General features: G+C 38.2%; 1 protein-coding gene across 1 annotated transcript in view; it reads left to right on the forward strand.

Moving 5' to 3' along the window:
* Positions 1 to 13226, forward strand: part of SLCO5A1 (solute carrier organic anion transporter family member 5A1) — a 159140-nt gene extending 145914 nt beyond the window's left edge. Inside the window, exons 7-9 of the mRNA XM_044657972.1 lie at positions 1882 to 2123; positions 9718 to 9782; positions 12769 to 13226. Of these exons, the coding sequence (XP_044513907.1) occupies positions 1882 to 2123; positions 9718 to 9782; positions 12769 to 13226 (765 nt within the window). The remainder of the gene's footprint in view (positions 1 to 1881; positions 2124 to 9717; positions 9783 to 12768) is intronic.
* The last annotated feature ends 6508 nt before the right edge of the window (positions 13227 to 19734 follow it).

The raw sequence follows: 19734 nt of genomic DNA on the forward strand, positions 1-19734 counted from the left end.
AAAGTTACCCACTTTCCACATTACATAATCTTTTGGATGGACTCTAACTTAATTACTTATAGGATCTGACTCATTATAACATAATAGGAGAAAATTCTGTGACGATGATGATTATTAACAAGTATTAACAATATGAGTCTTTTTTGGAAAAATGAATAGAGAATAGAACTTAATTATCTGGAAGACTTGGGTTCAAATGCCATCTCTGACATTATTAGTTGTGAGACCCAGGGCAAACTATTAAACTGTGATGTAGGCAACTTTCTACTGACTTCAAGTTGCAGAGAGAGGACTGACATGCATTGGCAGAGGGAGTTTCCTCACCCCAAAATTTTCTTTAACAATGAAATCATAGGTTTCAATTACTTTCCTTATCTGCAGTGGTGTGCTAGAGCTATTTCTTACGGACTGTGAGAGCTGATTGTTAAATTTTCATAGTGAATATTTAAACCACAAAAAATAGCATTTGTAACAAATTTGGGCTTAATTTACGGTTTTGTTGATTGTAGACTTTTTTAAGTCTTCATAATGCAGATTAAAATTAAACGGTAAGGGGACCAGTAGGCGACTTCATGGCTAGAGATGCAGATATAGAGGTGGGAGGTCCTGGGTTCAAATGTAATCTCAGATACTTTTTAAGTGTCAGACCCTTAATCCTCATTACCTAACCCTTACTTTTCTTCTCCCTTGGAATCAATACTGAGTATTGATTCTAAGACTGAAAGTAAAGGTTTTTTTAAAAAGTTTATGTATACATACATTTCCTCTCTCCTTCCTCCCAGCCCGAAATTAAACATTTACTAGCTTTCCAGGTGATAAGGAGTTTCCCATTCAAGGAGGGTTGGACTAATAACTGAAATCCCTTTTTAACTCTGAACCTCTATGATTTTGTGATCCTATATACTTAGTATGTTTAGTATTAGGGATTTGTGTCTTTGGTAGGTATGGGTATGGGTTGATTAAAGAAATAGAATGCACGATACCTCAACAAAGCTAAAGACAATAAGACATACACATAAGCCTACATTCTAGATCTCTGGCTCCATTAGTATAGAGAACTCCCAGGTGAGCTCACTCCTTTTACTAATGCACCTTCCCTTTAATTTACACTTTTAGAGTTGCCTATGGGATTGAGAGGTTAGACTTGCCCAGAATCACAAAGCCAATATGTATCAGAGGTGAGCCTTGAGCTCAGGTTTTTCCAGCTTCTAGAATGGCTTTCTATCCACAGTGTTAAATTGAATAACCAAGTGAGTCTGTGTGGTTAGAACTAAATGAATAGTACAGTCAATATTTCAGGAGTCAATAAAAAGGAAAGATGAACATTGGAGTGGTCAGGGAAGGTTAATGGAGGATGCCTTAATGTTTAACATTCTTTACTTGTCTAAAAAGAGTTTAGTGACAAATCTTGTGCCCTTTGGATCTTCTTTACCCTCTGAAGAATCGTACAGTTAGAGCTAGAAGGAAATTTACAGATCCTTTTATCCACCTAATTTTATATGTTTGGAAACTGAAGCCTAAAATGGTTAAGTGACTTAATTCACACAGATAGGAATGGAATGGGCAAGGTAGGGATTTGAACACTGCCCTGTGCCTCCAAATTCAATGCTTTTCTCTCTGTACTAGGTTTATCTATTCCTGTGTAATTTTCTACTTAGGTTAATTCTAGCCTGTCAAGATAGTTTTTGAAGGATTGTCATCATTGCTGAGCACATCATATACCTTTGTGAACATATCATCATATTAGAAAAGTTCATCCAAAAGCATTCATTCTGAAATTTTTCTTTTCACAGTCTTATTTATTTCCCTGATGTAATTTTTTGGGGGTTACTAATCACAATGTTTAGCCTTAATGCTATTTTATCTATTTTCTTTCCTCAGGTACGTAATTACACAGAGTGTGCCTGTGTTCAGAGCCGACAGGTCATCACTGCACCAACAGTGGGGCAGCGTAGTCAGCTCCGGATGGTTATTGTCAAAACTTATCTCAATGAGAATGGCTATGCCGTGTCTGGGAAGTGCAATCGGACCTGTAATACCCTTATTCCATTCCTTGTTTTTCTTTTCATTGTTACCCTCATAACAGCATGTGCACAGCCATCAGCCATCATAGTCACACTCAGGTGAGCCCTGGATTATGCTTACAGGGAAGCCTTCACTGTTCCTACAGGAGCAGCTACTATAAAGCATCAAGGTTCAGATGGTCCATTATTTATGAGTTAGAAGAGACACTAAAGGTCTCCATGGTCATACACACTTAGCCCTGTGTTGGGAACCAAAAAGAATAAGGCAGAGAAGAGAAAAGAAAGAGTTTGGATGGAGTCAGATGGAAGGCATTTAGGCATTTATGCCCAGCATTAATATTTTTTCAGAAGTGAAAGGGGTTGATGTATTGTTGGTTATAAGTAAGGACTACTGCAGAATGCAAACTTTTTCTAATCCCTAGCCTACCTCTGAGACAGGTTCCTTACCATGTTCTCACTTTCTCAAAAGGTTAACCCTTAGCAATTATTTATACCTTGTTACCTGGCTTCATGAAAATATGCATTAATCTGTGAGAATAAGCAAGTCTGAAGCTGTAGGGGAACAATAAGAAACTTATTGAACTTGGAAAATGATTTAGACTAAAAACACAAAGTTCCCTTAGATTTCAAGCAGATGTAGATGGATGCTCATTGGATGTTATAGTTATGTTATGTTATATATATATATATGTTCTTATTCAGTCAATTGTCAGGCCTTTCCAATTCTACTTCCCCAATGGCTATTAGATAACATCTCCTCTCCACTTGCACAGTCGCCATGCTGGTTCAGGTCCCCTGAACTATTGCCGTAGCCTTCTAATGGCTATGGCCTTGCCTCAAGTTCTTCTCTTCAGCAATCCATTATCCACACAGTAGAGCCAGTCAAACATGCATTAAGTGCCTACTATGTTCCAGGCCCTTGATAAGAATTCAAGATACAAAGCCATCTAAGTGCCAGTCACTGCCAAAGCACAGATCTAATAACCAAGTTGTTCCTCTGCTTAAAAATTCTATGACTTCCTATAAACTCTAGGTTAAAAATTAAAAAACCAATTTGGCACTTCATAGTATGGCTTCAGTCTACCTCTCTAGACTGATTAGACATATCACTCTTCTTCACTCTGTGGTCAAGCCAAATTGTCCCATTTGTCTTTCCTCATAGATGCGATTATATCTCTTTTGTCTCTTTGCTTTTGCCTCTTTTCCATGTCCAGGTTTCTCTTCCTCCATGATACCTATCAGAATCCCTGGGCTCCTTCCAAGCTTATCTCAAGTGTCTAATCTCCCCAGCCCTGTGAAATTTACTTTATGTTGATTTCTAATTTCCTTATATGCATATATATACATATATATATCTCCTTGAATTCAGAGATTATGTCTTTTTATTGCCAATGTTTGTGCTGTGCCTGGCACATAGTTGGCACTTAATAAATGTTTATTGATTGGTTGGCGGAACTCTGGGTTATATTCATTAGCCTTTCAGGTCAAGCATAGTTTTTTTTTTTCTGGACAAGCAGTTATTAATATTGACTTGATTATCTTTGTACTTCCTGATCTAGAATAAAAGAGGAAATATATTGAGAAAGAGGAATTTTTTTCCCCACTTAGCCATACATTCTATAGGTTCTTCCTATCTCTGTCATATCCCTGGTTGGCTTATTACAGGGATTAGGGACTGGACTCATGATTGCATTAGTATAGAGAACTCCCAGGTGAGGAAATTACTTCTGTCAAAGCTATTCAGCATTTTTTTTCCTACAACATCTAGTTCTAGAGAGCTGCTTAGGATGTTGGAAAGGTCAATGACTTGCTCAGGATCACATAGCTATTATATAGCAGAGGCAGAACTTCAGCTCAGATCTTGGTTATGAGATCTTTTTTATCTGCCCAGTATGCTGCTTATTTAGTTTGATTTTTATAAAATTGGAAAATAGACATTTTACCCTTTTCCTCCTAAAGACTTTGACTCCAGCATCTCCAAAGTTAGTATTGTGATTATCTTCAGTAATGGCAATTGGGGGGGATAGAAATGACAGTCTGGGGTTACCCAGGGACTTATGGCTATTGTTGACCAGTGTACTTAAAGGTAGCATGGAAGACATTAGGGATACTAGAAAAGTGCTGTAAGAAGAAGTCATAAAGCAGAAAGGTGTCTGCTCAGCACCTAGTACTGTGTAGCCACTAGTCCTTCAGAGAGGTTGAAAGTGAGATACAATAGTTTAGTTTGAACTTTAGTGAAGGATTCTCACCTGGCTTACAACACACAAAGGCTCTAATTTTGGCTCCATTGCCATACTCATCCCATTGCTCAGTTACCCCGGGCAGTACACTAACTCTTTCGGATCATTAAAATGCATGCCATCCACTATCATTCTATTAATCAATATTTACTAATTGCCTCCTTTGTACCATGTACCATTCTAAGTGCTGGGAATACAAAAAGAGGCAAAGGACATTTCCTATCTTCAAGGAGCTTATTATCTCATGGGGGAGAAAACATGCAAACAAGTATTTACAGTATTTATTTGTACAAATAGGAAATCATTGACAGAGAGAAAGGTGCTAGAATTAGAAGGGTTGGGGAACTTAAAAAAAAAGCCAGGGAAGTCGTAATTGGAGTGGAAGAGGAAACCCATTACAGCTAGAAAAAAATGCTCAGAACTGAGAGATAGAAGGTCATGTTCATGGAACAGCCAAGAGGCCAATGCCACTGGAGCAGAGAAAGTATGTGAAGACTGAAGATAGGAGGGAGCAGGGGCAGTGAGGTGGCTCAGTGGAATTGAGAATTAGACAGAGATGGGAGATCTTGGGTTGAGATCTGGAATTGGACACTTTCTAGTAGTGTGAATCTGGGCAAGTCACTTAATCTCCATTGCCTATCCCTTACATGGATTGATTCCAATATTGATTTCAAGAGAGAAGGTAAGAGTTTGAAAAAAAAAGATAGAGAGGGGCTGTTAGGTTATAGAGGGCTTTGAGTGCCAAACATCATTTTATATTCAATCTTGGAGGCTATAGGAAACCATGAGAGTTTACTATGTAGAAGGGATGATATGATCAAACTTGCATTTTAGGAAAAAATTGCTTTAGTGGCTGAATAGAGGGTGGAGTATAGCCAGGAAAGACTTGTGGCAGATAGACCCACCAGCAGGCCAAAGCAATAATCCAGGGGTAAAGTGATGAGGGCCTGCACTAGAGAAGTGGCAGTGTCAGGGGAAAAAAGTGGGGGACATATTTAAGAGATGTTGCAAAGTTGAAAATGATAGGCCTTGGCAGCAGCTTAGATATGAGGGTTGAGAGATAGTGAGGAATCCAGGATGACTTTAAGGTTGCAAGTCTGAGGGATTAGGAGGATAGTATTGCTCTCTTCAGTAATAGGAAAGGTTGGGGTATGGGGAAGGTTTAGGGGGAAAAGTTAATGAGTTATATTTTGAACATACTGAATTTAAGATGTCTATTGGAAATCCAGTTTAAGATACCTGAAAGGGAGTTGGAGATATGAAGTTGGAGGTGTTGCAGAGAAATTAGGCAAGAAAGGTTGATTGAAGAATTATTAACATATTTAGATATAATTAAATTTTTGGTGCTAATGAGATCATCAAGGGATGTAGTATAGGGGGAGAAGAGAAGGCCCCAGATAAAACCTTGAGGAACATCTATGGTTAGAGGATATAATCTAGAGGAAGATCCAGCAAAGGAAACAGAGAAGGAATGATCAGATAAGTTGGAGGAAAACCAGGAAAGACTGGTGTCCTGAAATCCTGGAGAGAAGAGAATATCACAAAGGTAAGAGTGATCAACTGGATCAAAGGCCTCAGAAAGGCCAAGGAGAATGAAGAAAGAGAAAAGGCCATTGGATTTTTGGCAACTGAAAGATCATTAGTAAGTTTGGGAAGAGTAGTTTCAGTGGAATGATATGGTCATTAGCCAGATTGTAAGGGGTTAAAAAAATAATTGGAGGAGAAAAAAAATGGAGGCACTTGTTAAAGATGACCTTTGAGTTTAGCTACAAAGGGTAGAAGAGATGCAGGATGAAACTGGAGATGAGAGAAATAAGAATGAGTTTCTTGAGAATGGAGGAAACATGGACATGTTAGTAGGCAGTATGAAATCAGCTTATGGAAAGGGAGAGATTGAAAATAAATGAAAGAGTAGGGATGACAGAAGAGGCATTCTATTTAGGGAAATGGAATAGAATGGGATCATATTGACAATTCGAGAAGTTAGCCTTGGTAAGGAGAAAGACTCATGTGAGGCAGGAGAGAAGGAGAAAAAAGTCAAAGAAGACATCTGAGTGATAAAAGCAATAAGGCAGTTGGGAGGAGAGGGAACTAAAAGTGAATGGCTTTATTTTTTTCTGTAAAATATGAGATAAGAATCTCATCTGAGAAGATGGGGGGAGGAGAAGCCATGGGGAGGTTGAAGAGGCAAGAAAAGGTTTGGAAGAACTGTTGTGGAGAGTAGGATAGTAAATTGATAAGAGAGGTATAGTGAAGATTGCCTAGCAGTAGTGAGGGCCCACTTGAGAGTTCATGACATAAATTTGTAGTAAACCTAGTCAGAAAATTGCTTGAATTTCTCCACCTTTGTGCAGCAACACAAGTAGAGGCACAAGGCAATGAATGGCAGCTGAGGCTTAGCTGGACATTATCAGTGATCTTAGAAGTCGGTACTGATTCAAGAGAAGAGTTCAGTGTAGAGTTGAATTGGTTCACCAAGGAGTTAGGATGGACAGAAGAGAGAGTGACTATTGAAGGGGAGATGGCCTGTGAGAGATGGGTCAAAGGATTGGAGGTCCAGATGTGGAAGAGAGAGAGAGAAGAGAAGAGAAGAGAAGAGAAGAGAAGAGAAGAGAAGAGAAGAGAAGAGAAGAGAGAAAAGGGGATGAAAGGAGAGGAGAGGACAGGTGAAAGCCAATAGATTATGGTTGAATAAAGGGATTTCAGAATTTTTGAATATATATGTAGCATCTTTGTGGTGATGGTAAGAGCAAGAGTATGACCATATTTGTATGTGGCTGAGGCTCAGTGAAAGAGTAGCTCATGGGAGGTTTATAGGTTGAGGAAAAGAGTGGTTAGGCTATTTGAAGGAGAATAAAAACTTGCTATGAGCCAGAGTTTTCATTTTTTGATTTTGTATCTCTAGTACCCCCTTAAGTGCCTTAGGCATAGTAGTAATTTAATGATTGTTAAATAAATTAATGAATATATGATTTCTGACAAAATTCTAAAATTCCTTATGAAAGGGATTGTTACTGAGCAGCAGGTAGAAAAGGAAGTGGTGATTACCAATGATCAACATAGCTTCATGAAGAAAAGATCATGCTAAATTAATTGCATTCTCTCTTTTGACACATATAAGCCTAATCAGATCATGGGAATTCTGGATTTCAATAAAGCATTTGGCAGTCTTTTCCTATTCTTATAGAAAAGATACAGAGTGATGGGTTAGATAATAGTACCGTTAGGCTTATTTAGAATAGTCATGGGAACAGCTAGATGCCTCAGTGGATAAAGGAGATCAGAGGTCCTGTGTTCAAATTTCATCTCAGACACTTCCTAGCTGTGTGACCCTGGGGAAGTCACTTTACCTCAATTTCCTAGCCCTTACCACTTTTCTGCCAATACATAATATTGATTCTAAGATGGAAAGTAAGAGTTAAAAAAATGATGACAACGTTGAGGAGTTTTCTGATGGAGTACTAATTCAGTGATCTGAACTTGACTTTGTGCCACTTAAAATTTTTATCACTGAGTTAGATTAGGACAGGAAATAATGTTCTTTTAAATTTGGAAATGGTACTATGAAGCAAGAGGACCAAAATGACATCACTATGTTGGGGTCAATGTACAGCATGTCCAGCTATGGCTGATCAGACCAATACAAGCCCTGAAGGCTCTACCACAGATTGGGCACAAAGAGCGTAACTAAACATTTGGGATGGAGATGTCTCTAAATTAGCACACCTCCCATTTCCTTTGAGCCTACTACAAGTCTGCTCTGCTCCTAGATCACGGTGCCTTCCTTGAGATGGGCATACCATGCAGGATAATCCTGTGCTAGTGCCTCCCAGGTCTCACAGCTAATACCAAAGCTCTTCAGAGAGACCTTGAGAATGTCTTTGTCTTCTGCTGAACTCTGTGTGAGAGCTTGCCTTGTGTGAGTTCTCCTTAAAATAGTCTTTTAGGGAAATGTACTTTTGGCATTTGAACAATGTGATCAGTTTATGGAAGTGAAATTAAGTTAACTCCCTTCTGGTCCCTGTTGCCTTTCTTATATATATTCAAGACACTGATAAGTTGAATAAAGTAATAGCTAATATTTATGTAATGTTTATGGATTGCTGAGCACTTTATATATATTATATGATTTAATCCTCTTATTTGATCCTCTTAATGCTGGGAGGCAGGTACTCTTATTGGGCAGCTAGGTGGTACAGTAGATAGAGTGCCAAGCCTGAAGTCAAAAAGACCCCAGTTTAAATCTGGGCTTAGACACTTACTGGCTGTGTGACCCTGGATAAGCCGCTTAACTTTATTGGCCTCAGTTTCCATATCTGTAAAATGAGCTGGAAAAGGAAATGACAAAGTATTTTTGCCCAGAAAGTTCCAGATGGGGACACAAAAAGTCAGACATGAGAACAACAATGGGTGCTATTATCTATATTTTACAGATGAGGAAACTGAGGCTGAGGGAAGTTAAATCATTTACCTGGAGTCACACAGCTGGTAAATGTTTGAGACAAGATTCAAACATTAGCCCTCTTGATACCAAATTTAGTACTCTATCCATTATGCCTTTTAATTGAAGGATATGAAATAAAGGCCAACCCAGATGGTTAAAAGCATAGAGTCTATGGCATATAAAGAATCTTTAAAAGCTCTGGATATGTTTAAGTTTGAGAAGAGAAGATTTAGGGGAACACAAATGCTTTTTTTTTAGTATATAAAGGCCTTTCATTTAAAAAAAGGATATAGGGGCAGCTGGGTAGCTCAGTGGATTGAGAGCCAGGCCTAGAGACGGGAGGTCCTAGGTTCAAATCTGGCCTCAGCCACTTCCCAGCTGTGTGACCCTGGGCAAGTCACTTGACCCCCATTGCCTACCCTTACCACTCTTCCACCTATAAGTCAATACACAGAAGTTAAGGGTTTAAAATTAAAAAAAAAATAAAAAAAGGATATAAATTTGATCTGCTTTGTCCCAGAGGATACCATTAGGATCAATCAATAGATGAATTTTCCAAAGAGAAAAGGCTAGGTTCCTTCTAAGGATATACTCCTTATCATTTAAAGCCATTCAGAGCTGCAGTGGGCTGCCAAAGGAGGTAACTGGGTTTCCCTGCATTAGAGGTCTTTAAGGAAAAGTTTTGTGGAGTTATGCTATTGAGGAGATTCTTATTCAGTTTCCGAGTACACCAGATACTCTCTAAGAGTCCCTTCCAACTCATTCTATTTGGCATAGAAACAATCAACCCTAAGCAGATTTTTCTCAGTATATTCAAAACCAGTTATCATTTGCCTTTCTTTATATTTAATAATAGTTTTTTTCTTAGGCTCTAGATTTTTCAGACTTAAGGGATACAACTAGCTGAAGTAGTTCTATAGGCTTTCACTTAAGTTGAATTAATTCGAAACTGTTATTTCAAAGCATTCTCCTTCCTTTGTTCCTTTTTTATTTCCCCTCTCTGGGCCAGGTCTGTGGAAGATGGGGAGAGACCTTTTGCACTAGGAATGCAGTTTGTTTTATTACGAACACTTGGTAAGTCTGAATTTTTATGTATGGTTCTTAGTCCCTCATTGAACATGGCACTCTCAATTGCCTTTGAAAATGAAAAGTGACTTGTTTCCATTAGGGGCTAGGATTTTACAGCATGGCCCAGAGGATACTACTCATTCTCATTTGAAGAAATAAAAGGTGAATGATTTTGATCATAGATTTGGAGTTGGAAGGGACCAGTCTGAACCCTGTGCTATATTGATGAGGAATCTGAGCTCTGTAAGAGGTGAAATTACTTGCCCCGTGCCAACTAAGTGTCAGAGAGAGCATTTGAAACTGGGACCTCTGACTCCAAATCACTCTTTTCATTCTACTACATTGTCTTCAGTATCGAATTTGATTTTTCATTTGAAACGAAAAGAAAAGCCATATTGAATTTTTGTCATTTAAGTTTCAAATCAAAATTCAGGCTTCACTCTCTAAAGAGTTTTCAGTAGCACAGGCCACAGTAGTATGTAGTTGACTTAGTAACAGGCTTATGTAATATACCTAATTAATTCTGTTGGACACATTTTTAATAATTAAAATGATGGCATTTTTCTCTTAAGCGTCTGATTCAACTCATTCATCTTAAAGATGAAGAAACTAAGGTGTCCAGAACAAAATGTCATTTACTAAAGTTCACGCAATATTTTTGTTTTCTATTTAGGGATAAAAATCAATTAAATATCCTGAAAAATTAGCCCAGACTTTTTCTTTTTAAAAGAACCAGGATCATTAACAGAACTGTAAGCAATGTAGTAAATGGTAAACCACTGACTTCATTGGTAGCCTAACACTACCATTTTGGTTTCATAAATACTCCTTACCATCACTCATTGAGCTGATACTTCAGGGAAATATAGAGAAAATAAGTTTAGCTGAAGCATTCGCTAAACTGACAGCTCTGAACCCGTTTGCTCCACCAATTTCAATGCATTTTTAAAAAGACTTCCTCATTTGATAGATGCTCAATCTTAAATTGCAGCCTCTCATTTCCCTCAGCTGCTGTTATTCTCCCCAGCAATCAGTACTTTTGTCCTCAGGACAAAAGAATGTGGTTCCATGCCTTGAATTTCCAAATATGAGCCACATTTCTACATTAAAGGAGGAAGAATCTTTTACCAGGATTTTGAACTATTCAGTGTTGTTAGAATCCTCATATGGCTGTCAAGAGCCCAAGCTTTTACATGCTGGCTTTCGAGAGATAACCAGAGGGCGAAACCTTCCTTTTTCTCGTAAAAGCTGAGGCCAGTTTTGTACCCATAAAGATCTTTTTTTTTTCTGGGAAGGTCCTTTATAAACTTTATTGTTCACAAAGTAAATCTGGAGTACTTAGAATTAAATAGAGGCCTACTCATACAAGTATGGGTTAGAAGGAAATCACTTTTTTCATAGAAGAAAAAATTGTCTTCCCAAAAGATAGTGTAATAGAAGGGGGTAGGAAAGTATAGGGAAGGAATATTTCTTTTTTTTTTTTAATGCCCTTTCTCCAGTCTTCATTTTGTGGAGTTTGTCATGCTGAATGTGGCTAACAGTTCTGATTTACCTGGCTTAATTGTCAGGCATTGATGCTTTTTGGAATGCTTTGCTTTGATTAAAGGTCAAAACCCATTGCTAAAAGCTTCAAAGGAAAAAGAGATTTCAAAGTTCTCTGCCCCCATTTCTATCACCCAAAAGAATTTGAAATGAGTTTTGAAGTAGTGGCTATCAAGGCTGGTCTCTAGATTAAAATCCTGACTCTTAATATTCTTGCTTTGTGATCCCAGACAAGTTCTGTAACTTTCTAGTGACCCAGGAAACTTTTTGACTATAAATTGCAGAAGAGTCGCAAATCTCCATTGGTGGAGGGAATTTGCCCCTTGGAGTTCCCTACAGGGAGGTGATCATGGCAGGACAAAAAGAAAAATAAAACTCTAATTGTAATAAATCAAAAAAACCAAAACTAATCCCCTTCCAACTCTCACAGGGCTCAAACAGTTATGGGACCTACCTAAAATTTCTCTTTCCTCATTCCATGTCAGGACCCCTCGAGGTCCCATGCATAACGTAAGGGAAGTGGCTCAATATTAGACATTCTGTCTGGAAAACAGCTCAGTCAGTGTTCTCCACACAGCCACCATAGTGTTCTCTGTGTCTAAGGAATTAGAGATGTTTGGAGAAGAGAAGACTTAGGAATAACATGAAAAGTCTTTTAAGTGTTTGAAGTGTCAGCGTGGATGGGTAGAAATAGATCTCGTCTATTTTTCCTCAGAAGATAGGCACAATCAGTGGATGGATGTCCACAGAGGTTAAGCCTAATCACAGTAGACTCAATTAAGTATAGGTAAAAGCTGTCTCACATGCTGTAGTATATGGCACTTCTGAATGAGACTCCTTTGATTTTTCAGCCATGTAGACCAGGTCCAAGATAGTTCTGGGATGGTCAGAATTCTGTGCCACAGCAAAGCATTGGCAAATGATTCCAGAGCTTCTCATTAATTTTCCTTATAAGGTTGGGAGTTGAAAGAAAATGAATGAATTAAACTGTTAATAATAACTAGTGTTGTGAGCTTCCATGTATATTTTCATTTTAGTGAAATTCTTATGGAAATAAGTTTTTTGGAATAAAATTTGAAGTAAGGTAGTATGTTAGAGAGATGACTGAAATTAAAGCCAGACAAATATGGGTTCAACTATGGCCTCAGATACTTATTCACTGTGTAACCCTAGGAAAATAATTTTAACTTTTCTGGGTCTTGGCATCCTCATCTATAAAATGCGGGGTCAGGGCAGACTCAATGACCATGAAGGCCCCTTTACTCTCTAAATCTATGATCCTATAATCTGTCATGAAAATAAATAAGTAAAGCAGCCCAACAGAAAGTTACATACATCAAGAAGACAAACCCTGTTAGCTAATTTTAGTGCAAATCTGTACTTTCAAAACTTATAAATTGCATTTCTCTTTTTTAATATGTGCTAAATATGGATTTTTTTAAATTTCTAGCATACATTCCTACTCCAATTTACTTTGGAGCAGTTATTGACACCACCTGCATGCTTTGGCAACAGGACTGTGGTGTGCAAGGCTCTTGTTGGGAATATGACGTGACATCATTTCGTTTTGTCTACTTCGGTTTGGCGGCTGGTCTCAAATTTGTTGGATTTATTTTTATTTTCCTGGCCTGGTACTCTATAAAATACAAAGAGAAACAGCTGCAGAGGCAAAGGTGGCCGACATCTCCTCTGAATACTGTCAGTGAGCTAGTTGGCCACACAGATCCTCGTGAAAATTATTCCCGCACTATATCATGCCCAACTTTCAACAACAGAAGGGAGCTCCAGGAAGAAGTGGGTCTCGGAAGAGGAATCCATTATACAGCACAGACATATCCTGGACCCTTTTCAGAAGCAATAACTTCCTCAGCAGACCCTGAGTTGGAAGAAGCCACTGCTGCCATGTAGCCACCTTCCCTGAAGGTTCATAATGGAAGACTTTGGTTTTGTTGGTTGGATCGAAAATGGCGCCTTGTGAAACACTTGTGCCTTCTTCTTTTCTTTCTTTTTTTAAACTCTAAAGACATAATCTATGAACCAACAAAACTCAATGCAAACAGCCACTACTGATTGCGAGCTGGATACCTCAACGTGACTTAAGAGTCTTCTTTATCCCCCTCTCCAGAAAATGGAATTTAAAGATAGGTTGTAACTTCAGGTATATTAATTTAATGTTCATGCTCCAATCTAGTATAAGTCAAAGGCTGAGATATTCTAATTGTTAAGCAGAATTATGAGAAGAGTAATAGAGATGCATATCATTAATATAGACTTCAAACAAATAAAGGTGAGATGTATCATCAGGTTTGCATTTACAAATTATAGTTTTTAGATTATAACTACTGTGAGTTCTGCTACAAAGCACAAGTGAATTTGCCTAAACTATGCAATTGGTTTGAAAATTGTATGTGCAGCATGTTCCTTTTGTTTTTTAGAGACTTTGATCCAGCTTAGTCTGGAAAGGAAGCTAAACAATTTTGTCCTCTTTTCCTTAAAAGACTATTGATAACTGTAAGCCATAGAAGCATTAGATATCAGGGAAAGTTTTCAGAAGCTTAAAAAACCCATAGGCAGAGCCCAATATAGCAGACACTTGAATTCCTAACATGTGCTCTATCTCAGCCTCCTCTGTTCTAAAGCTGAGTAAGAAGCTGCTAAATGATAAATCTGGGGGTTTGGAAATCAACGAAAACATTCTCGGATGTGAAATGGGCACAGTGAAATACTTCAGCTCTGAGAAAGCTCCTGGCTGACTTCCCTTCTCAGGTAGTTGCTGGAAAAATTCATTGACTTCTAAGATCACACTCAAGGCAGCTACATTTTGTGATTCTTAAAATGAGACTAGTGAGTCTTCCCTCTTTATCTTCCCTGCCACCTGCCCCCAAACTAGTTGGCAACCATTTCAACACTTTGGTTCTAAGTACTTGGATGGAATCAGAGATCTGTGTCGTTTCCTTGAAAGAAAATTGCTTTGGATTCTCCTTAAATTAAAGTATTCAATCAAGAGAGCTATATTTGAGACTAAGAAATCCTTTTGAAATCAGTAGAAATGAGATAAGTGAATTGGTACTGGCCAGTCAGTCAACAAGCATTTAATGGAAAATGAAATGGAATTTTAATGGAAAAATGAATTTTTCCTGAATCCCATCTCACTAGATCATCCTGCCACCTTGATTTCTTTAAAATCTCTACCATCCTGAACATCCTAAGGTGCCTCTAAGAAGGGAGAGTTTTCTCTTTTTATATCCACTTTATGTTCCCAATGAAAGAATATTTATCGAGGCCACCTGGTATAGATTTGTCATAGGCGTTAAACACAGTTCCATCTTAATCGATCTTAAAATACCTCCTAATATCTAAAATAGCTATCCATGTTATAGAATGAGTAATAAGCAAATGTGTAGGGCATGGTCACTTAGGGAGGCTATTTAGTTTTCAGGACTGGAATGAGAGATGGTCTCCCTGCCAGGTAACTATAGGAGATGTGAGTCTGACATGATTTCGGAGTAAGATTTCCCACCATTTAGTCCTAGTTGTATTGGTGGGATAATATGAAAACCAGACTTGCATGTTCTGGGATAGAGTGGTTTACCTCTCTACTTTTTAGTCATATTGTTTATATTTTTATATTGGTGTCTATAATTTATAGAGAGATGATTATTGCTAAAAGTAGAAGAATATTTCTAAAGGAGAAAATGAGTCACTGAGCAGGTGATCTCAGAAGGAAGACTTTTTATCCATTGACACCCTCCCCCCAAATTTATAGCTGATGGTAAGGTAGACCTTGTTAGGATTTTTCATAGGATCACAAGTCCAAGGCTGGAAGGGATCTCAGAAAGCATCTAGTCCTATCCCCTCACTTCAGAGATGAGGGAGCTGAGGCCCAGAGTTGTTCAGTGATTTTACCAAATTCCCCCAGGCAATATCAGAGGCAGGATTGGAATCCATGACCTCTGATTCAATAGCCAGTGCTCTTTCAACTATACCACAATGAACGGAACTTAGAAATACCTCTCTAATTTTATTGTCTCTCTGCCATACACTTCATCTAGTGCTATTCACCCTGTGGGGGAATACTTATTAACCATCAAGACAAGCAAGAATAAAGATGATGCTTCTCCTCTTCCCCTGTCAGGGCTTCTAACTGGGCAGGAAGCCTCACACCCTCATAGTTTGTTTTTTCTTTAACCCCTTACCTTCTGCCTTAGAGTCAATACTATGTACTTGTTCCAAGGCAGAAGAGTGATAAGGGCTAGGAAATTGGGTTTAAGTGACTTGCCCAGGATCATGTAGCAAGGAAGTGTCTGAGGCTAGATTTGAACCTAGAACCACCTGTCTCCAGGCATGGTTCTCTATCCACTGAGCCACTAGCTGCTCCCCCATCCCCAATAGATTTTTAATAGAGGCTACTCTTCTGGTGAAGTTCAGGGGCATGATCTCACTGGGGCATCTGGGATCATTCAGGCCCTTGCTAGGAGATAATTTTGCACTAAATGTTTGTTTTTAAGGGGGTAAATTAGGAGATCCCAAACAGCACACCGGAGATTTGATCATGCCCACTGTCAGTTCACTGGCTGGGATTTTCTTGTATTTAACCTGCAGAGGAGAGAAGGCAGAAGCAGAACAGATCAGTATTCCCTACATCTTCCTACCCTTCCTTCCCCTGGTCCTCAGATTTGCTGCTGTTAATCGACTGCTTAATCAACTAGTGATATTGTTGGAAAGAGAAAGAGGAAATGGGCTCCTTTCCTAACATCCTTATCCTGTGTTGATTTCTGGGACTTCATTAGCATACAGCCCCCACATCTGTCATGGTGGTGGTGATGGTGGATGTCCTTTGTTTGCTTTCAGTAGCTCATGTTACCAAGTGTCCAACTCTTACATTTTCAGGAATAGACAAATAATGACATAACTAGGCATCTAGTAATGAGAAGTCACTATGAACACATTAGTTTCTGTTCATTACCTCTTAAGTCGTATCTCAAGGAGACTGCTTTCAAGGACTAAATTCATGTGCTTCTCTATCTAGGATACTTATCCAAGAAGCAATTACATCCATTTCCAATCATATATAGCTCATATATACTTCCCTTAGCACTTTGTGTAGAACATCCAAGAAAAACCTTAGGTTTAAGAAAAGGTCATTAAAATTTTAATGAGTGATATGTTTCACTAGATTTTAAATAACAAACCTATCTTCCTGGTCATTTAGGTAAGCCTCCTGCTAGAAACAGTTTGTAGTGACATACCTCAAATTTATTTATATTCCATAGTGAGTATGTAAACAACCCATTTTAGACATTAATAGTCATTCTAAATAAAGCTTTAATTAATTCAATAAAGCTAAATTAATTAATTAAGGCTTGCTTTGAGAATTAGCTTTGGAGTTATGACCAGTGGTTTAGACCATTTTGTCTAGAGCATTTTTGTTCCTCTGAGGTGTTAGTAGTTCCATTAGTTCTTTGGTGGATATTAACTTAAAGAAAATTCTTAGTGAAGCTTTTCCGAATATATGTCAAAAGTGCACACTAAGCCACTAGCTCTTGTTGATTACTAACAAATATTCCTACACGTACATAATAAACTCTTGAGGCCATGAGTATGTCATCTGTGGGTGATGAAACCTGAAAAGTATCCAAGCACCTCCTTTGACAAAAGAGTAGATTGAGAATTGATGACATGGCCAAATTCTGATTTTCAGCATCCACTTGCATGGACTAAGGAATTAGGGATTTTTTGGAATTAAATTTAGAGGCATTTAATGATATTTGTTACAGGAAACACACATTTCCTTGAGTGGATAGATAAACCAGCTTAGTATGGGAGGCAGTAAAGTATGGTAGGAAGAATGCTAGATATGTAGAGTGTTTAAACCTGAGTTCTATTCCTGGCTTTGTTACTGAGTACCTGTGAGTGACCTTGGATAAGTTATTTAACCTGAGTCTCAATTTCTTCCTTTGCAAAATGAAGGGGGTGCACTTAATGGCTTCTAATATCCTTTCCAACTTTGAATATATTAAATGATCCTATGCATTATATACTTACTTTTTTCATTATTGACATTGGGATAGATTTTTTTTGACTAAACTCTAATGTAAAGCCTCACATTTGTAAAAGGTGTTTACATTGTGCAAAGTATTTTTCCATCCATTCTTATTTGCTCCTCACAACAAAACTGGGAAGTCAATGGAACAGATAGCATCAGTCTGATTTTTACAGATGAGGAAACTGAGGCTTAGTGGTTAGGTACTTGCCCAATGTCACTGTGCTAGTTTGCATCAGAACCAAAACTAGAACTCAGGTCTTCTTGTGATTTTTGATTAGAAGCTTCTCCCATTACATCATGCTGCCCTTTTAAGAGTCAACAACTATTTTACCTTTTTAGTAAACTGTGTTCACATTTCTAAAATGTAATTTTATTAATGTATTTACTTTTATTAATGCATAATGTATGAATGAAATAATGTATGTAAAGTGTTTTTAAAATCATGAATAATTATACAAATTCTAGCTATGATAATTGATATAATTAATTGAGGCAAATAGAGCTGTGTATTAGAGTAGAGGAAGAAGATTCTGTAAGGTCTCAGTTCGCATCCCACACTTAGACCTACTGGCTAATATGCTATGGGCAATTTATTTAACTTCTGTGAACCTCAGGAAATAACCCTAAGATTAGTCCATTAAGTTGCCCATTCACATTATGAGATAGTTTCCACACTTGCAAAATCAGAGAATTGTGACATATTGTTATATAAATAGTGTGCTGTGAACTAACATTTCAAGTCATTGAGTGGAAAAAAGTAACAATTCAACTTTTTAATTGTCAGTAAATAAGCCCTCTGACTATGGGAATTTCATTTTTATTTGTTACCCTATAAAACCTGTGAGCATCATAACAACATGACTGCTCTGTAGCAATAATAATACAGTAGAACTCTTTATAACATGACTTTCTATTATAGGACCTCAAGTGGGAAAGGACTGAAGACATAATCTTTTTCAACTCCCTAATTTTATAAATAAGGAGACTAAGGCTCAGAGTAGTTAAGTGATTTTCTCTAAGACTACAGGGGATGTAAGCAGCAGAGCTAAGAGCCAGGACCCTTTTTTTTTTAATTTTTATTTTAAACCCTTAACTTCTGTGTATTGACTTATTGGTGGAAGAGTGGTAAGGGTGGGCAATGGGGGTCAAGTGACTTGCCCAGGGTCACACAGCTGGGAAGTGTCTGAGGACGGATTTGAACCTAGGACCTCCCGTCTCTAGGCCTGGCTCTCAATCCACTGAGCTACCCAGCTGCCCCCGAGCCAGGACCCTTTTAATTATACAGATTTGGATGCTATCGTTTAAATCATATCTCCATAGATGTAGCAAACATCATCCAAAACAAAAGTGATTTGACCTGGTTTCCATATTGTGGGCATTAGCCTTGCCTCTTAATACCAGAATATTCTATTTGCCAGGCAGCAACAAATACAGAAAAATGAACACTGGTTTTATTTTCTCTTTTCTTTTTCTTAGTTAGTTGTTTATTTCAATGGTTCTCAAACTTCGCTGGTCCAAAAATCACTTTGGTGAGGAGGGACCCTATTTACCACCTACCCTACCCGCCTTTGTTATTCATCATGAAACATCTCCTCCAGAACAAATTGGTAAAATGACATGTTTAAGAAGTGAGATTTAATGTCAAACCAGGCATCATAAGTAAATTTTTCATTCATGTCTCACTTCCATTTAAAGATAATATTAGAGGAGCTCAAGGACCACTTAGAGGACCTTCAAGGACCACAATTTGAGAACCGCTTCGCTAGGACCAAATTTTGTGCTTGTCTGATGGGGCCACTCTTTGGGAGATAGTCCAGGACCTGTACTTGGGCTGGCTACAAAGAGAATTTTAAAAATGTGGTCTGTTTGGTAGAACACAAAAGAAAAAAAAGCAGTGGCAACCCCATCCCCAACCCCTAACCAGTCCTTTGATTTCAGCTTGCATTCTTCAGTGGAATTAGGATATATTTTCTCCATTCCTCCTCATTTGGTATCAAAGAAATGGTTATTTCCTAGTGTACTGCAAAACTAGCCAGAATTCATTGTACTTCAGGGTTTAAACCTGAGCATTTCAGGTGTCCCCTTCTGGGAATTGGGGAGCTTTGGTGATTATTCTTTGGTGTGTATTCAACAATGTAGATGATACACAGACATACTTAATACCATTTGTAACTCACTTAATTGCGTCCTAGATTGTTGAAACCCCGCTAACAGACAGCTTTCAGCATGCTCTTTAAACCTAGATTTGCCTCAGACTTCCTTCTTCATTATCCAGACCAGTAGGGAGCCTTACACAGGTTTCCATTATGCATTTCATAATAATGGGTTGTGTCAAATGGCTGCTGGGCTGGGTGAATCGGCTTTCTGAGT

The sequence above is a fragment of the Gracilinanus agilis genome, chromosome 1 (genome assembly GCF_016433145.1).
Source record: "Gracilinanus agilis isolate LMUSP501 chromosome 1, AgileGrace, whole genome shotgun sequence".
In the NCBI taxonomy this organism is placed as follows: domain Eukaryota; kingdom Metazoa; phylum Chordata; class Mammalia; order Didelphimorphia; family Didelphidae; genus Gracilinanus; species Gracilinanus agilis.